The 17,183-nt window shown below is 52.8% G+C and overlaps 1 protein-coding gene across 5 annotated transcripts in view; it reads right to left on the reverse strand.

Moving 5' to 3' along the window:
• Tet (Ten-Eleven Translocation (TET) family protein) overlaps window positions 1-17,183 on the reverse strand; it is a 223,234-nt gene that overhangs the window by 117,465 nt on the left and 88,586 nt on the right. For 2 of the 5 annotated variants that reach the window (XM_050194805.3, XM_050194804.3), the window contains exon 2: window positions 7,924-8,870. In XM_050194805.3, the coding sequence (XP_050050762.1) occupies window positions 7,924-8,850 (927 nt within the window). In that variant the 5' untranslated portion in view covers window positions 8,851-8,870. Of the gene's footprint in view, window positions 1-7,923; window positions 8,871-11,152; window positions 11,307-17,183 lie in introns of those variants that run through there. The other 3 variants (XM_055062962.1, XM_055062961.2, XM_055062963.1) reach the window with 3 other exon arrangements.

The following is a 17,183-nucleotide window of genomic DNA, read 5'->3' on the forward strand; positions in this document are numbered from 1 at the left end:
CGCTTTTGTGCGACATATCCCACATTCGTTTGGACTTATAATGAAGTCGCGAAAGCTCGAAGTTGAACCTCGAAACTCGAAATGCCAATTCGCTTGTCGTTAAAACAAGATGATAGGATCTATGTGTTTGTCAGAATGATAGGCGTTACTTTCAACAAACAAGGTGGAACACACAGAAGCACGAAACACAAGCGTTTCCAGGATTCACACAATGTGCGCTCATCAGCGGTGCAGCAACTATCAAGCGCGCTCTCCAGTGCAACCCGTAGTGTTCTTTTTTTTTTTTTCTACATATTTATATATATTTTTCGTGATTGAACGAGCCACGGGAGGAGGTGGAAGCAAATTTCGCAAACAGTAAAAGAATCGCACAGCGAGCGGCAAGGTGGGCGCCACTCTTGCGACGAACGGAAGTAGCAACGCTCGGGCTCATCACGGGCATTAGAGCATCAGGAGGAACCGGTGGAGCGCACGCTCCCTCTCCATCGGTAGAGACCACATGCTGGTACGCAGACAAAAGTGAGGAGGGGAGACGAGGGAGGCAAGCAGCGAAGCACAGTCGCGGCCGTCCGGCGTGTGCGCACGCATGCGCGCTAACGCACGTGCCGCCGCCTATTGAGCCACACCGCTGCGAAGGGACAGATGGCCGCCAGAAGGCGCTCGCAGCCGACGCGCGCGCAAAGGGAAACGAGGGCAGAAAGTGGAGTATGGCGAAAAAGTAAATAACATAAACAAACCGAGAAAAAGAGAAAGACAGGAAAGCGTGAGCTGAGGCGCACATCTGGACGCATCACAGCCTCTCGAAGAAGAAACGGTCCCGCCGCCGCAACGGGACGGAGAGCGCAGCGCACTCACACCGCACGCACAGCCAGCACGGAAACTGGACCTGCCAGGCGCGTCTCGCACGCACATACGCACGCACGTGCGCGCACACACAGTGCCGGGCCCGGCAGCTCCTCACGCCAGGCCTAAAGGGAACAACATCGGTGCCTTGTCTGTCTCGGTGCACGTTCTGCCGCGCTCGTGTTGATCACGTCGGCCGCGCGAGACGTTGATCGAAAGCGAGGTTCCTCCACCGCATGCAGTTGCTACTGGAGTTACCAGAGCTGCACAGAGAGAGAAATCCCTGCAGGCTGGCGCCACTAACAGACTCTATGCAAACCCGCCTAGCGTGCGAGCCAGGAAGTATACGCTCCGGGTTGTCGAACAAGTCCGGCAGCTGCGCGCGGACCGCGAAGCGACAAAGTTACGCAAGAGCCGCCGGCCACCGGACGCACGCATGTCCTTTCTTTTCGCACGACAGCCGGTGTAACGCGAGCCCATGTTTCTCTTCCATCGGATTTTGTTATTGGAGTCAACTGCTGAGAGTGCAGCGGGTTCACTAGCTTCTTATATTGACAAGTCTTTCAAAATTCTCATCGGTGTACGCATGCTGGGCAACATAGCACTCGCGCACCTCCGGGTGTACAATAATGCATCTTTGTTGTGGACGCGCGCTCCGAAAGCCTAAGGTCCATTCAACTTACACGCTTCTTTCTCAACCAGTGCAGGGTGCTGAACTTGGCTACTGGACTCGTTTATCAGTGCCAGCATGTTCGGCATCTCCTTGTCGCCATTCGCTGTACGCCGCGCAGAATTTGTGTACCAACAGTTGGCAGCATACCCGTGACAGCACGATGAGGGCAACGATAACGCGGGAAATGCATCGCAAAGACGTCTGCGGCACAAGTACGCAAAAGAATGCATTTCGAGTGCTCCAATTCGCCGCCATTTTCTTAAGCAGCAGCATTACACTTAATAAACGCAGAGAGGACTCTTAATAAACGCACAGTGACCGAAGTACGGAATCGCTCGATTAAAACAGGGCCGAGATCCGACCCCTTCCCTCCCGCAAGCACACATGCCTAGTCGCCTACCCCCTAAAGTCCCTCACTCCCCAAAACTTTCCTCCGCTCCTTCGACTAGGGCGGTGCGAGAGAAAGCCGAGCGGAGCGGCATTGTTCGCCCGCCGCGAGCGAACCACTCCCGACTTCTCGGAAAAAGAACCTGAGACAGCAATTTGCCGGGGGCAAGCAGCGGGAGCCACGCTCGATATCAAACGGTCGGAGAGAGACTTCGCATATCCGCCTCTTGATCTCGACGCTCTCTCTCCCTCTCTCCTCCGAAAGTGAGTGGCGAAAATGACCTGCTGCCCTTTCGCATTCTCAGCGTTATCAGCCCGCGCGTTTCCTCTGTTCTAGTCGTAACTTAGTTTTTCTTTGCGAGTGATCTCTCTCTCTCTCTCTCTCTCTCTTTCTATCTCTCTTCCTAGTGGTATTTAAAAATGTTCATTGGAATTTCGGTTTTTGTTCTTGACTTCAGCGCCTGCACTCCGACTAACTACGAAGGAAAGGACAAGGGTGAGTTTAATTTTTTTAACGATACTAAAGCTCTTCGAGGGCGTGAAGGCGACAACGTGGTCTCCTTTTTTTTTTTTTTTTTTTTTTTTTTTTTTTTGGCGCCCTAACGGGCGCAGAACAAGCCCGAAGACTGCGTCGAGTCCACTGACTGCACCTAACCCTAACTCGTCGTTGTGTTGCCAAACGCGCCAGCCTTTCTTTGTAGACAACGGAGTTTGTCGACGCCAAGCGTTCGCAGCGTCGCTCATTCGCTGCGCCTCTTCCGTTCGACGACAACCGAAGTGAGACGGTCACGCTCCTGCGCGAAAACGCTGTAGGAGGAACAATAACCTGTCGACGACAGACCGCGCTACGCGAACCTTGTTTAACAAGGCAAAACGTCCACGAGGGGAAATAAAGAAAGCAGAGCAGTGAGACACGGTCCCGACACCGTGTTTGGCCAGACGAAGCAATGCGAACATGTTCCTGAAGCATGCGCTTCCAGGACAAAAAAAAAAAAGAACGAAGGAAGTCAACGGTTTCATCAGGCGCACTCACGTGTGCCAGTTCCCGAGCTCGCAAATGTTCCGCAACTGTATTGCGTGTTCCCGTCATCGCTGGCAGGGGAAAAAAGTAATAAAGTGAGCTCTATTTCTCCTTTTCTTCGAGAGGACAAAAAATAAAATGTGCAGCAGCATTTGCGAAGGTGCGCGCTGCCATTGGTAACCCCGCTAAGGAACAGGGATATGTAGACAGAGCTCAGTGTCCCTCGGCATTGTACCACCTCTCCTGGTGGGACCACGAGAGAATCGCAGAGGCGCGCGTCGAGCGGTGGCGGGGGGGACGACACCTACAGATTTTCCTACGTAAATTACTAGAGGGAACTATATATGGCGCTGCGAACGATCCGTTATCATGGGAACGATGATTAGTACACACATTTGTCTAATCTCCGTGCTCGTGGCTTCAAACGTTCTTGTAAGGCTATTTATTGTGCCTCATCGCTCTCATTTCCGAGCACTCACACTTTTATAAACAGGGCAATTAGTCTCTACGCATAGCCGATTGCGAATTCTCGCACACTGCGATACAATATGTTGTCGAAAAGCATCAATTTGCAATCTCGCAAAGCTGTTTGAAGCCAAAGGAATTAAGTTTACGCAAATTCATGGCACTGGCCACCGTTCCCATGCTGGTTGAACCCCCATGATAGTATAGCTGCTTCCGTAGACACTATGGCGACAGAGTTCCCTGTATAGCGATTCTTGACGACCCCGTCCGCCGGCGTGTGCGCACCCAGACGAGCACACGCTGCTGCTGCGGCCGCCGCGAAAGAAGGCAGCCAGGCGACACACGCATTGCCGGTGTGCAGCGGAGCCGCGATAACGGAGCCGCGCGCCAAGTCTATTTTTACAGGCACCAACGGGGAGGGGGGAGTCAGAACGCCGACGCGTCTTTGCAAAGACGCTGTTGCCTTTGCCAGTGGTGGAAAGCGATTAAAAGCCCTCGTCGCACACGGTTCATTTGTTTTCTTTTAAAAAGAGACACGTGCGTTCTCGCGTTGTTTCACCCTGCAACCTCCAACTGGGCGCCCCGACGCAAGCCTGGAACACCGCGCCACCGGGTAGCGAGCCTACAAAAGCACCTCTCTCCAAAATCGTTCTATACGGGACACAAAAAAACAAAAGCGGCGCTGTCTCGCATTCTCCAAGTACTTCAAGACTGACGTCACACCTGGCGCACATGCGTCAGGAGTGCTACCGTCGCTGTCGCCGGGAGACCGAGAAATCTTGACGCTAAGTATCCGGTTTCCGAGGCCTAGACGAAAGAAACACGTCGCCAATATTGTTTCTATAAAGTCTTACAGGGGCCCAACAAAAAGAAATCAAAGTATTCGGTCCACAGCTCGGGAGCTGTCGTGCGGAAAGGACTGCGTTTGGGCCTGAATGCCCGCCCAGTTGAAGGCTACGCCAACGTATCGTCAACAGCGACGGGCACGTGCTATGACTACAAGTGCTGCATTCGCGCTAAAATTAGAGTATAGCGCTTAGCGCGAGAAGTACGCCATATAGTTAGGAACAGCACGAAATACTTAGTAAGCGTTTCTGACAGGGCCGCTTTCATTCAGACCGGCTATTCGAACGAAACGTAGCCGGGACGCGCGGAATCAAAGTGATGCACGATTCCTCACACGCCCAGAAGCTCTCATCCGCCTAAATCGTGCTGGAAATCGTATCTGCATGGGGCATTAGCGTCGCATTCGGTGGGAGCAAGGGATCGCATACATGCCTGTGAGAAACTGTCCGACGAGCTTTTTTTTTTTTTTTTTTTTTTCCCAACGGCCGCTCTGAAGCATAATGATGGCTTGAGAAACGAGTTTTGTCATTCAATGGGCGAGCGGTTTACAGAACAGAACTTCACAGAAACCGAACATTACAAGAAGCCTCGGTGCTCCGACAGCCCGAAAGGCCCAGACCAGATTCAGACTTCGAACGCGTAATGTTAAGGGACTCCTAACAAGCCGTGCACACCTGGGTTTGGGAATAAATTCCCGACAATAGTGTTCATCGAGGCACGCCAGTAGTTGACTCGCAACTTATGTTGAGCACGGTCTTATCGAGCGAGTTCGATAATAGCGGCGGCTCGCCCGACCGGTTATTATGCAGCTGCCAGAAGCCGGTGGAAACGTGGAGGGCGCCAGATTACCACACTTCCGTCTGAACCTTCAGCAGTGCCGCTGCAGATCAAAGAAAAGTGTATAATCCGACAACAGCTGCTGCTTTCATTTTATATGGTGCTTTAACACTGCGTGAATCGCGTTCATGGAGCCGAAACCGTGCGCAAGGGCTGTATTTCAATTTCGGAAACCAAGCTATAAAATATCCCTTCACTTTGCGCTACAACACAACGCCTGAATATACTCTATAGATAGGAGTGTGAAGAATTGTACAATTTTACGAGGGGGGTTGCCATTGCCCGGTCACTTTCGTTCCGGAGTCACATCAGGTGCCGGTGTTACGAAGCTTTCCTTGTTATTATTTTTTTCATTCTGTTTACTACATACGACAATAAGTCATCTCATACCTTCGGAAGGTCTCAGAAGACTGCGCTAACGCATAGTTGGCAAAGAGGAAAGTACCAGCCTCTCACGCATGCGGAAGCAGGCGCAAGCACGAAGCATCGTCAGTATAGACGTTTTATTCCCCCTATCATATCAAATATATTGATACCCGCATCGGTAAAAGCTCCGCGGTTCGGCGATGTCACAGTGTGCAGTAGTAATACTGTAGTAGTACGGTAGTGCAGGTGAGCAGTACGGCTGCGGTACTGTATGAACACGCCTGCAGACGACGCCGCGTCGTTAGCATCTCCCTGTCCGCTGAATGGAGCAGGCCGCCGATCTTTGTGCCGCCGCGGCTGTGCATACGTAGCCGGAAGTTTCCGCGCTGGTCATATGCCCCCTTGCAGTAAACGCGATGTTTAGGAAATATCCGGCCGCAATGGCCCACCGCACAGCCGTCGGGCCGAGACTCGTCTGTCGGTTCTCTCCCCCCCTTCCTGGCAGACACTCGTCTGTGCGAAGGAAGGAGGATCTGGAGAGCTTCGCACAACGGCGAATGCGCGCACACATCCGGGCAACCGAGCGAGCTAGAGACCGGAAACGGGCGCCATATGCTCCGCAAAGTGGCGGTTTTGTTCGCGCCGCTGTGGTTCCATTAGTTACACACGGCGAGGAACGGAGGCCACGGCCTACGACGATGATCAATAACGGACCCATTATCGAAATAATAATAGTAAAAAAAAATTAAATATAGAAAGAACGCTGCAACCGCACGCGCGCGTCTGCGCTCGAGCACGCCGTAATGACAAGAGCCGCAGACCCGCTGATTGATATTATCTGCCCATTCAAGCCTAACCTCCCGAAAACTTGCGCTAAAGAAATGAGCACGTCTCTCTACTTTTCTGCGGGAGCTAGCGGGGAAAAGAGCGATAACGTGAAAGAGGCGCTATAACATCAACAACGAAAAATGAATCGCTCTAAAAACTTTGGAGAAAGAGAGGGCGAGAGACGCTAGAGTGCGCGCACGGATATACATCCCGCCGGCCGGTAGTCTCTCTCCGCTCTGGAGAACAGCTGGGGCGCATTGCTCATGCGGGAGGAGGAGGGGGGGCTCTGACGTCACCGTTTCTTTGTGCTTTATAGGCGCCCTCTATTACGCTTCTTGTCACGACATGAATAATGCGCATATACAAAGCCGTTCCCGAGACACGACGGCTCTCGCCATGGCCGAAACGAGAAAAATAGAGGGCAGCAGCTCGGAAAGGTTCGCAAGTATATATATATATATATATATATATATATATATATATATATATATATATGTGTGTGTGTGTGTGTGTGTGTGTGTGTGTGTGTGTGTGTGTGTGTTTCACCCGTCCCGAAGACAGCAAGTTGGTCATTCGGCTTTAGGTTCGGATCAGGATTTCTGGCTTATGTATGGCAGGATTTCTGGCTTATGTATGGCGCTAAGACCGCATCCTAAATTCGCTTTAGTTTGGAGCGTGCGCCAGGGGACAACTCAGCTGCACTACAGATTTCATTGCGATGACAGGGGCTCACGAGTTTCGGACACATCTTGCTTCTTTCTCGGGGAGAAAGTAAAAATAATATATGGGGTTTTACGCGCCAAAACCACTTTCTGATTATGAGGCACACCGTTGTGGGGGACTCCGGAAATTTTGACCACCTGGGGTTCTTTAACGTGCACCTAAATCTAAGTACACGGGTGTTTTCGCATTTCGCCCCCATCGAAATGCGGCCGCCGTGGCCAGGATTCGATCCCGCGACCTCGTGCTCAGCAGCCTAACACCATAGCCACTGAGCAACCACGGCGGGTAAGCTCTCGGGGAGAAAGAACAGCGGCTATGGTACAAACTCTGCTTTGATTAGATTATTTTAGCGCACGGTAACAGTTCTGCCGTTACCGATTTCACCCAACGGCGCATGAGCTGTAAACACCGCACAGCATGGTAAAGGTATCCTAAAATACTCTATTAAGTGCATAACTTGCGCCAAAGCGCTCGGAAATCTTACTAACCCCCCTCCCCTTTTTTTCCCCTTCTAAATGCATTGCGGGTCTTTGGTTACGCACGACTCTCGATGCAAATACTCGAAGAACGCAAGAAGCTCTGCGCGAGAGGGCGCTCCTAGCACGTGGCCAAAGCGTTGGGCGCCGCCGGAGCGGCGACCGAGCCATAATATTTACGCAACGCAGGCCCGCTCCTGCGATGTGTGCCACGCGGCGCAGGCAGTTCGCTGACGGAATAAACCGCGCGACCCTCACTGCGGAGCGTGTATATCTCTGGGCGCACGATAAAAGAACGGCACCAGGGAGGCCGCATGCGGGCGCTGCCCGCATGCCAAACAGCAACATGCGCCTCCTGGTCGAACAGGCAACCGTACACGTGGTAGTCGAAATGCGCGTCGTCACAAAACGCGCGCACTTGGAATATAAGCAAGCAGAAATAGAGTTCGGCTACTCACTTTCTCCTTTTTGGTCTTGAGCTGATCGCACTTCCGCATCTTGCAGATCTGGTGACTGCGCACACTCCTGCATGGCCCGCACTCGCCGCAGTTATCCTTCTTGAGGCAGCCTGGGCACTCGCCGCAGCGCTTGCGTTTCTTCTTGGTGCCCTTGTCCATGGCGTCCGGCGTGCCCGGCGGCGCCGCCAGGCCGTTGCGCTGGTCCACCCAGGGCTCGTGCGAGGCGGGCGCCATGGGCTGGAGCAGCGTGTGCCGGGTGGTGGTGGACGACACGGAGGGCACCTGGAAGGACGGCTCTTCGCCGGAGCCCTTGTCGGCCGCGAAGAACACCGCGTGGTGCGGGGGGAAGTCGGCGAAGGGATGATGCTGCATCGGAAACGGCGGCGCCGGGTGCTGCGCTGCCATCTTGTCCACGGGTGTGGGCATGCGCTCGCTAGACTGCGAGCTGTCCTGGGAGCCGAGGCCCGGCGAACCGCTGCCCTTGTCCTGGCCGTTGCTGAAGGGCCGCTGGTCCTTGTCGCCGGGCCGAGCGCCTTCGTAGCCCTCCTGCTCCCAGGGACGGTAGCCGACGCCGCCGGCGGGCGTTCCGGCCCTTGGCGACGACCCGTCGCCGGGCTTGTCCATCAGCCGCGCCGTCAGGCCCTCGTCCTTGCCGCCGTCGTCGGGCTCCTTGGGCGCGAAGCCGAAACCCGGCGGGAAAGGGAAAGCCACCTTGTTGAACTGCGGCTCGAACGGCGGCGGGGCCCCGAAGTGCCCGAACTCCTGCGGCGCCGCCAGCAGCTGGTACGAGGGTCCGCCAGAACCCATCATCCAGCCGTCCTGGGTCGCCAGCAGCGTCGGCGGCCCGGGCCCCGGCGCGGGGCCCTGCGGCGGTCCGGGCTCGAAGGGCCCGCCGTGCAGCGCCGTCGTCGGCTGCCGCTCACTCATGGCCAGGCGGGGGGGCGCATCTGCGCAAGGGTTACAGCGCTCGTTTCACTGCCGCCGCCATACGTGCGCTGTCATGCAGATGCACAGCTGCTCTTTTTTTTGTGCGCTTCCACGCGCACAATCGCCAAGTTCACCACACACGTACTGTTCCAAGTTCAAGAGCGCGCTATTTAAAAGATCTCACAAATTTTCCTTGCTCGCTTCAGAATAAGTATGGTCCTCTTCAAGAGAACTCTGCGTGCAGAGTTGAAGCAACGAAGCGCACAGAGGCGGCCCGATGTGGGACGCAGCAAACAGTAGCGAAATGCATGGCCCTTACACCAGGTCTACTCCTTATATGTTCTATTGCTATTCCAGCTGAGGCAGGTATTTTTTCAACGCATTCTGAAACATTTCCACCATAGTTTGTGCAGTGTGTTTCTGAGAGCGGGTGGACGGCAGAAAGCGAAGGAGTACCGCGCATTCGTATATGCTGGCTTCCCCAGCTTGGCCAATGCCGATCCTTATTTGAATGAATTGATATTATGAGCATGCCCTTTGAAATAGGCAATGGCTGACGCCACCAAGCTCGTAATTTTTGCCTTTCTGCGTTCATTATCGATCTTTACGACCCATGGTCCGTGCTAACAAGCCGTCAAACCCGATAGAAATCTATAGCCCGAAAACATGATGTATTTTCCTTGTGTGCGTTACCTGCCCTTCAGCCATCAATGCTCCAGACGTCTTTTAATAGTCTCTACTGCCAGATTCACTAACCTCTCCTCTAGTATTTTGGAAGCGCAAGGCCTCGAGGAGAGGGTAACGACGCCCTCAGTTACCTCTAGAAAGGTAATTCAACAGGTCAACAAAATATGCTCTATAGTTCCTGCGTTATTTTCACACGCTATGTATACGTATGTACAGTCGGCACCGGCGAATTTTTTTTGTATAACACCGCGTTTTCAGACATCCTGATCGAGCTTCGAAAAGCATGTGCACGGCCATTTGAATTTTACAGTAATATTTTCTCTTTTGTTTTCATTTTTCCGTCCAGTTATGCTATATAGCTTCGTGCCTTCTAGTTCCGCACTACAGGGCAGACACTTTATTGACAAAACACAGAGAGAGAAAGAGAGAGAGATAAACACATGCAAACAGATCTAAGATAGCACCAAACAGTGTGAGCATGTTGGTAGTTTATAATTTTCTATTATCTATATAAGACCGGCTTCAGAGACCGCAGAAAGCTTGAATTAATTTTGGTTTCACTGTTTGTACTATTAGAAAACAGGAATAGGCAGACAAAAGTATACTAGACCGCCCTCGTAGATCTTGAAAGCAGTACAGTCTGCAAATTTACGAATATAATTTTTTTAGAGGTGACGCGCATGGCGTTATTCGTTTTTTCCTGCGACCCTAAGATTAAAACACGTTGGCGGGTTAGTTGTTTAGAATCCATGACAGAGTGTATAAGTGCGACTGAACGACTCGAAATAACAAAAGGCACGCATGTCCTACTCAGCATCGCAAACAATTTGTAACCTGCACTCATAACGTTGTCTATGCCATTCCACTTTCGTGCGGAAAACGTATGTTGGCCAAATCGGATGATGCATCAATGAGAGATTAAAAGAGCATCGATATAACGTCACTAGGGTGATCTCGGGTCGTTTGGGTATTCATTGCCGAGATTGTTCCTGCAAACCCATGTTGGGAAGTACTTCGATTTTGTATAGGGCTCAAAGCAGGATGACAAGGGAGATAGTGGAAGCCTACGAAATTGCAAAATTACAGGAAAGGTGCGTGAGCAAGCCTCCAGTGTCGCTATCTGAATAGATAGGAGATACGGTTCCTCGGTTTATCTTAGTAACAATTGCAGTATATGTTTTCACCATGCCTCGCACACGGATACGGTTTATCGATTTATTTTCCTGTCACGTTTGTTTCCGCTCGTACGGTATATATAAATCGATGCGTGCGAAAATAAAATCTATAGTTGAAAGTGAAGCGCTGTCTCTGTATATGTTTCTTGCTACGTCCTCGTTCAGTCGCGCTTATACACTCTCTCATGGACCCTAAGAGACTGGAATGTTCTTCCGACCTTCAGCTGTATACGTAGTGTCGGATGATGATTTTTATCGCGCTTTGTGTGTTTGTTTCGGTGTCAGTTATATTACGTAAGATGTGTACCCCCTGCTGCAATGTCTGTGAAGGCCGAAGCAGGTACTAAACACATAATTCAAGAACAGCAACACGTGAAATGCAAGCAGCCACCCGACACATCGCACGCCTGCGGGAGTAAGAGCACGGCGGCGCGACTTACCACGTGCCGGAGATCGAGCGAACGAGCAGCCCCTTGCCAGCCTGAAGCTGCTGCCGCCGCAAAGGGGTGGGCTCGCAAAATCGGGCCGATAGAAGGACCGCTGTGTTAGCGACAGACACCAGCAGGGGCACGTGTCAACAGGCAGCAGCCAAGAGTGCGTGTGAGAGAGAGAAAGAAAAAGCGTGGTGGGGGAGAGCGGGAGAGCAGACGTGTTAGTTTGTGCGAGCGCGCTGGTTCTGTACGTTTGTAAAGCAGCGCACGCGCGGCATTCACGTGACATCACGAACGCATCCTCTCACCGTGCTAGTAAACGAACATGGCGGCCACGATGACGTCAGTGCGCCTTATTATCGTGGGTACGTCGTTTTGCTTTTTTTGACGGTGCACGTTTTTCACCGTGTTATCGCGGTTATCAATCTGTCGCTCGGCGTAAGACGCGCCTGTCTCGCTGTCACGGTTCTTGCTTACGCCGCATCCCGACGTGCTAGCACCACAAGATGGCGGTCATAGTGACGTCAATGTAAACCATCTATAGCTCGTGCCCTGACCCTGCAGGTGAATGGGTTGTCGCTAATTGTGGTCGTTTATGTTACCTGCTATATGTTAACAATGACCGCTTCACGATCCTAGCCGCTTAGCAGCACCAGCCGAAGTTACCATAAAGCATTTGTCTCACAGTGGGTTTCTTCTTCTTATTATTATTATTATTACTATTATTGAGCATGTCATGGCTACAGAGAACGCGGTCAGCTTTACCAAGCACGTACAAAAAGTACCCCCGTTTTTTTCCCCGTCTGGGTGCAACTAATGTAGAACAAGATAATCTTTCTGCGCTACTTATAGTGTGCTTAAAAGTATAAACGCACGTGAACATAAGTGAAAGCATGTCGTCATCATCGTGCAGAAGACGAGGCATGCACCAAGCAGAAGACAGGTCGAGCACAAATGAGTTTCAAAGCATCGAGGCACGTACATGCATGTAAATCCGTGCTGGCAGCAGGCAAAGTACAATCATACTGCGTTTCTTTTAAAGACCTTTACTTCATTCTAAGGAAGAAGAAAATTACTGGAAATACGCACCTGATACTTTACACGAAACCAATGCTGCGCGTATGCCTACAACCGATTCCGTCCAATTTGCGCACGCGCAGTCACCCGTGCAGGACATCACTGAGCACACACACACGGGACATCAAATCGGGTCTTTAAGCGCTGGTGTGAACTGGGGCAACCCCTGCAAATTGCGAGCGAGGCCCGGAGTCATAGGTCGAAGACTAATGGCGCAAACGAACAGGGACAATATAGAAAGCACGGACGAGCGCTCGTCCGTGCTTTCTATATTGTCCCTATTCGTTTGCGCCATTCTCCTTTGAGAATGGATTACCAACACGCCCAACCATTATTACTTCTAAATCAGAAGTCGAGCTGATCCAGCCCGACCCGGTTTCGGAGGGTCGACAGCTCAGCACAGCCCTTGCAGGCGGGTCCCCAACTGAGCTGGCGCTTTGTCAGGCATTTATTTGCCTTTTCGCCAGCGTTCACGGAGAATTTGTGCACGATTGTCCGAAATATATCATAACTCGCCTCGACGCTCGCTTAGCCCGCCCCGCTAGCGTCTACATGAACCGAACCGACCGGATTCAAGCCGAATCGACCCGACTTTATCGGGTTCCCGTAAACGTACCTAATGACGACCAGCCATTCGAAATGCGCAAGACACATTCGCCAGAACGCCGGAGATGTACACATGGGCAGCGCTTCACCTCCACGTCGCGTTAAGACGCGAAGAGCACGAGTCGAGCAGGTAGCTTCTCGGAACGATCGCGCGGCCCAGAAAACGTCCCAAAGTACATATCTCGAAACACACACACACACACAAAATCGAAACCAAAGAAAAGGAGCTAGGTGGGCGAGCGGGCCACGTAATTCGCGGCGCCGCCCGTCGGGACATCCTTTTCATTTACCTTTCCACTTACGTGACACGTCCACTGCAGCGATGACGCTACCGCGGAGCGCACGCACGAGCATTTAAATGAATTAGTAGTCCGCGCGGTGAGGTACGACGGCGCTCGCGCGCCTGAGGCGAGAAAAAGCAGAACACACCTTGCCACCCCCCTCACCGTGTGGCCACCAGTCGAGGTGACACGGCGCCCATGCGTGTCGTCGCGCACGCGCCGGCAAACGAGAAAAACGCCCGTAATTCGCGGCTCAACCCGTTTATCGCGCACTTTTATCCCGCGCACATGCATCCGACTGCGTGTACAGGAAAAAAGAAGAAATTACGACTCAAGGGGGTGGCGGGGGACGTGGCGGATAGCGAGGGGGGTCAAAGGAAGCGTGCGAGAGAGAGCGCCACGTGAATGCAGATGAGCGCGGCTGCTTCCTTCTTGAAGCGTTGCCAAGGTTGAGTGTCCGCACGCCACGCAACTCTTCCCCACAGCCCCTCCCGCGGCTCCTTGTAGTATGCCCTCCGAGAGACGACGACTACGCACTGTACGCGCAGCCACAATTTGTATTCGCTGCGTGCACTGCGTTGCCGCTGCTTTGCTTACGGAAAAAAGTCGAGGGTCGCCGCGGCGTGCAGTGCCACACGTACTGAAAGCAACCGCATTTTTTTTTCTTTGCCCTAATGTGCATGTAGTACATAGTCTAAGCACAGCGTGTTATACAATGAGTCATCGCCACGAGCCACAGACGCTCCTGTGTTCCGCGGCGGAGAGCACAGGCACACATCTTTTTTTTTTTTTCTTGGGGGGGGGGGGGGGGGGGGGGGGCGTTGCGTTACGCATCCGCCGGCCCACACAGTCGTTTTCTCAGCAGATTTGGCAACACGGATTCAGTGTGAATTACCTTAAGAACACGTTTTATAGGCCTACCAGCAGGGCGGCACTCGCGTTACTTGCCGGTGCATAGGAGAAGAAAGAAAGGTGCACGCGCGATAGGCGTATTTCAGAAGGATATATTCCCTCAGTACAGGGCTAGCAGCGCCAAGTCGATGGGTAGTTGTCTAACGGAGGCTTTCAAACGCTGTTTTTCGTTCGGCAGGTTATCGACTGCAGAAATGCGAGCGAAGCTTTCACTGCCCCCACTAATATCTGACGGATGTGCACAGAGGACGCCGACTCGTATAGGTGAAGACGAAAATTGCATGATGTGTCATAGCTCCGTGAACGAACGGCCTTCCATTGGGCGCATGCGCCGCAGTTAAAAACGGTGGGGAGGGATAAACATTCTCGGTTTATTCCGAATAAGATGGATGATAACACGTCAACTGAGGAGGAGGCAGTAAAAAAGGGCTTTGGGATTACAGGGTCTCGCACTGGGTGTTCGATCAAGATGCTTCGCTCGAGCGTTCGCTGTCTGGTTTTGAAAAACAAGTCCACGCGATGACCGTAACGATAAGCGACGTTTAGGAATGAGAGAGCCCGAGTGGCTCTGGGCAAAAAACAAGAATGTCGTCACGCTGTCGGTTTTATGAATCCGGCGCTATCGACGCGCGAGACGGGAGAATAAAAAGAAGAAAGGAGGAGAGAAAAAAAATGCGGACGGGCAGCGATCGCAAGCGTTCAGCGATCGAACGATTCGCGACTCCGATACACACAGCATACGGCGTGAACGACGACGAACGAGCACGGTGCTTAACCCCGACAAAAGGGCCGTTTCCCACGCCGCCACAGCGTGACCGGCATAGCCCGTCGCGCGACGGCCAGCAATAAGAAGGAGGCCTGACCGAACGCAGTGACAACCCGCAGCAGCGATTCCCCCAAAGAGGCGACAGACGAGCCTTTTATCAGCGCCGCTCAGGTCCTGCGAGCAGGCCTCGTCGAGCGTGAAGGGAAACGTGTGGCGCACACATCTCGCGTGGCGGGGCCGCGGCAGCCGATAAGGTTCCACGGCCGGCCGAGCTTTATGCCGGCCGGTCAAGCCCACAACGCCGCCGACGGGCACCGCCGCTGTCCGGCCGCGGGTCCAAATCACCCTCATTATCCCCCGCACGCTTCGATTATTCCCGAACACCGCGCGGTGCCCCTGCCGGCGCGCGTGCAAACCACACCCCGCGGTATGTCACACATTATGAGTCCCGCGCGAGAGGCAAGCTCGGCGCGGTGATGATAGTCCCCAAGCTCGTTCGTCCAATCTGGTTGCATCGCTTGGCTGGCGGCGCGATAGGGGCGGCCGTTTGTGCACTACTACGCCTGTCGGCTGGCACGCCGCCCTGTACACACTATCGACACGATGGAGGCCTCCACCAAAAGGCATCATCTGCGGTGCTGGCAGGCCGCAGTTTCTCCGGCGTTCACCTAGACACGCGCGACAACGTGGCAGATGCCTAAAATCGCCACGCTTTCTGATAAGGATAACGAAGCGTGTTACAAAACAAACCAGTTGCTCGCACAGAGTAGTCACAAATGTTGTGACGGCGGAAATCGCGGTGGTACTTGAATAGCCACGGGTGTGTTGGGAGCACGCGGTCGCTTATGCATTGCGTTCTCGGCGGAACGTTGCAAAGCAGTCGACGAAACGACGCACCTTAGATGGCATGGTCATGTGTATCCGAAGCAGCACGTGCGCGATAGGCGGCCAAGACAGATGACGGACAGGATCTCATCATTTAATAAACGAGAGCCGCTTCTTAGCAGTTTTTATGATCCGGACATACTTAGCGATACGCGTTTGCCGGACACTGGCAGCAGTGACGGTTCAAATGAGAAGACTGAGAAGACATGAGGATGCATGACGTCAGCATGGAAGGGCGCCTCCAGCTTCTCGTGTACGCTCTACACACAGGCACCGCCCCGGCTGACCTAAAAAATCGGTTATATACAGCTTGTTGTTCGCGCAATACTATAATGGCCCCTAGAATAAAGTTTTAAAAAATTAAATTATGGGGTTTTACGTGCCAAAACCACGATCTGATTATGAGGCACGCCGTAGTGCGGGACTCCGGAGATTTGGACCACCTGGGGTTCTCTAACGCGCGCCTAAATCTAAGAACCACGGGTGTTTTCGCATTTCGCCCCCATCGAAGTGCGGCCGCCGTGGCAGGGATTCGATCCCGCGACTTCATGCTCCAGAATAAAGTCTACACTGTGGCGTCGAGCACACGTCTATCACCTCTGTGCACTATATAAGCCATGTGTCATCGCAAAAGGAACGTAAGAGAGAGAGCGAGAGAGATCTGAAGATTTCAACTATTCCTCCAGCTCTGAACTCGCTCAGTGCCACAACAGCACGCTCTTACGCGGCCGACGCTGTCTTCTCAACATCAACAGCACTATTTTGCCCGCTACAGTATCACCTACTGCGACCTCATAACCCCGCTCAAAAGAAACGTCATAGCGAGTTGTGCCCGTCCGACTTCACATTGCTCCAGAAGCCCTAGTTCGATACTCAGTAGACGATTATGAGCAATTCTTTTTCTTTTTTTCTTTAATTCTTCTTACGAGGGTAAGCAGTGGCTGAGAAGGTGGCCAGACGGCGCAATGGAAAGGACACAAGAAACCTGCACTTCCACTTTGTCTTTTTAGCGCTGGAGGCAGTAAAAAAAGACAACGTATTATTATTTTTTTCTTTTTCGGCGCGTTCGCCCCAGACGTACGGTGGAGGAGTGAGCATACGGATGAGTGAGAGCATCCGCGTTTCTTCAACACGCATTATGAACTAATGCCTGCGTTTCCCAAAGTCAGCGTGCAGTATATACGTAAATGCCTCGCAATAAACTCCGTGGCGTGTCGTATCGCGACAATATGCGTAACGCCACTTCGACGAACGGGTATGGGCGCGGTAGTGTCGCGTCGCTAACGACGTGGTCTCCCCACAACTCGGGAACGGTCACATTGAAGACGCAGAGAGAGAGAGAGATAGAGGGAAACAGGGAGAATGAGGGCGACCGAAACCTTCCAGTTGAGCTCTTGGCCCAACGCACGCATCGGCCAGTTTTCCGTGAGTTTGAAACGTACACGTCGTCGTCCCCCCGGTTAGGTGCGCGTGTCTTCCAAACGAAGAGCGTCCAATCCTTTCATATCCATCA

This window comes from Dermacentor andersoni, chromosome 1, assembly GCF_023375885.2.
Source record: "Dermacentor andersoni chromosome 1, qqDerAnde1_hic_scaffold, whole genome shotgun sequence".
NCBI classification, from domain to species: Eukaryota; Metazoa; Arthropoda; class Arachnida; order Ixodida; family Ixodidae; genus Dermacentor; species Dermacentor andersoni.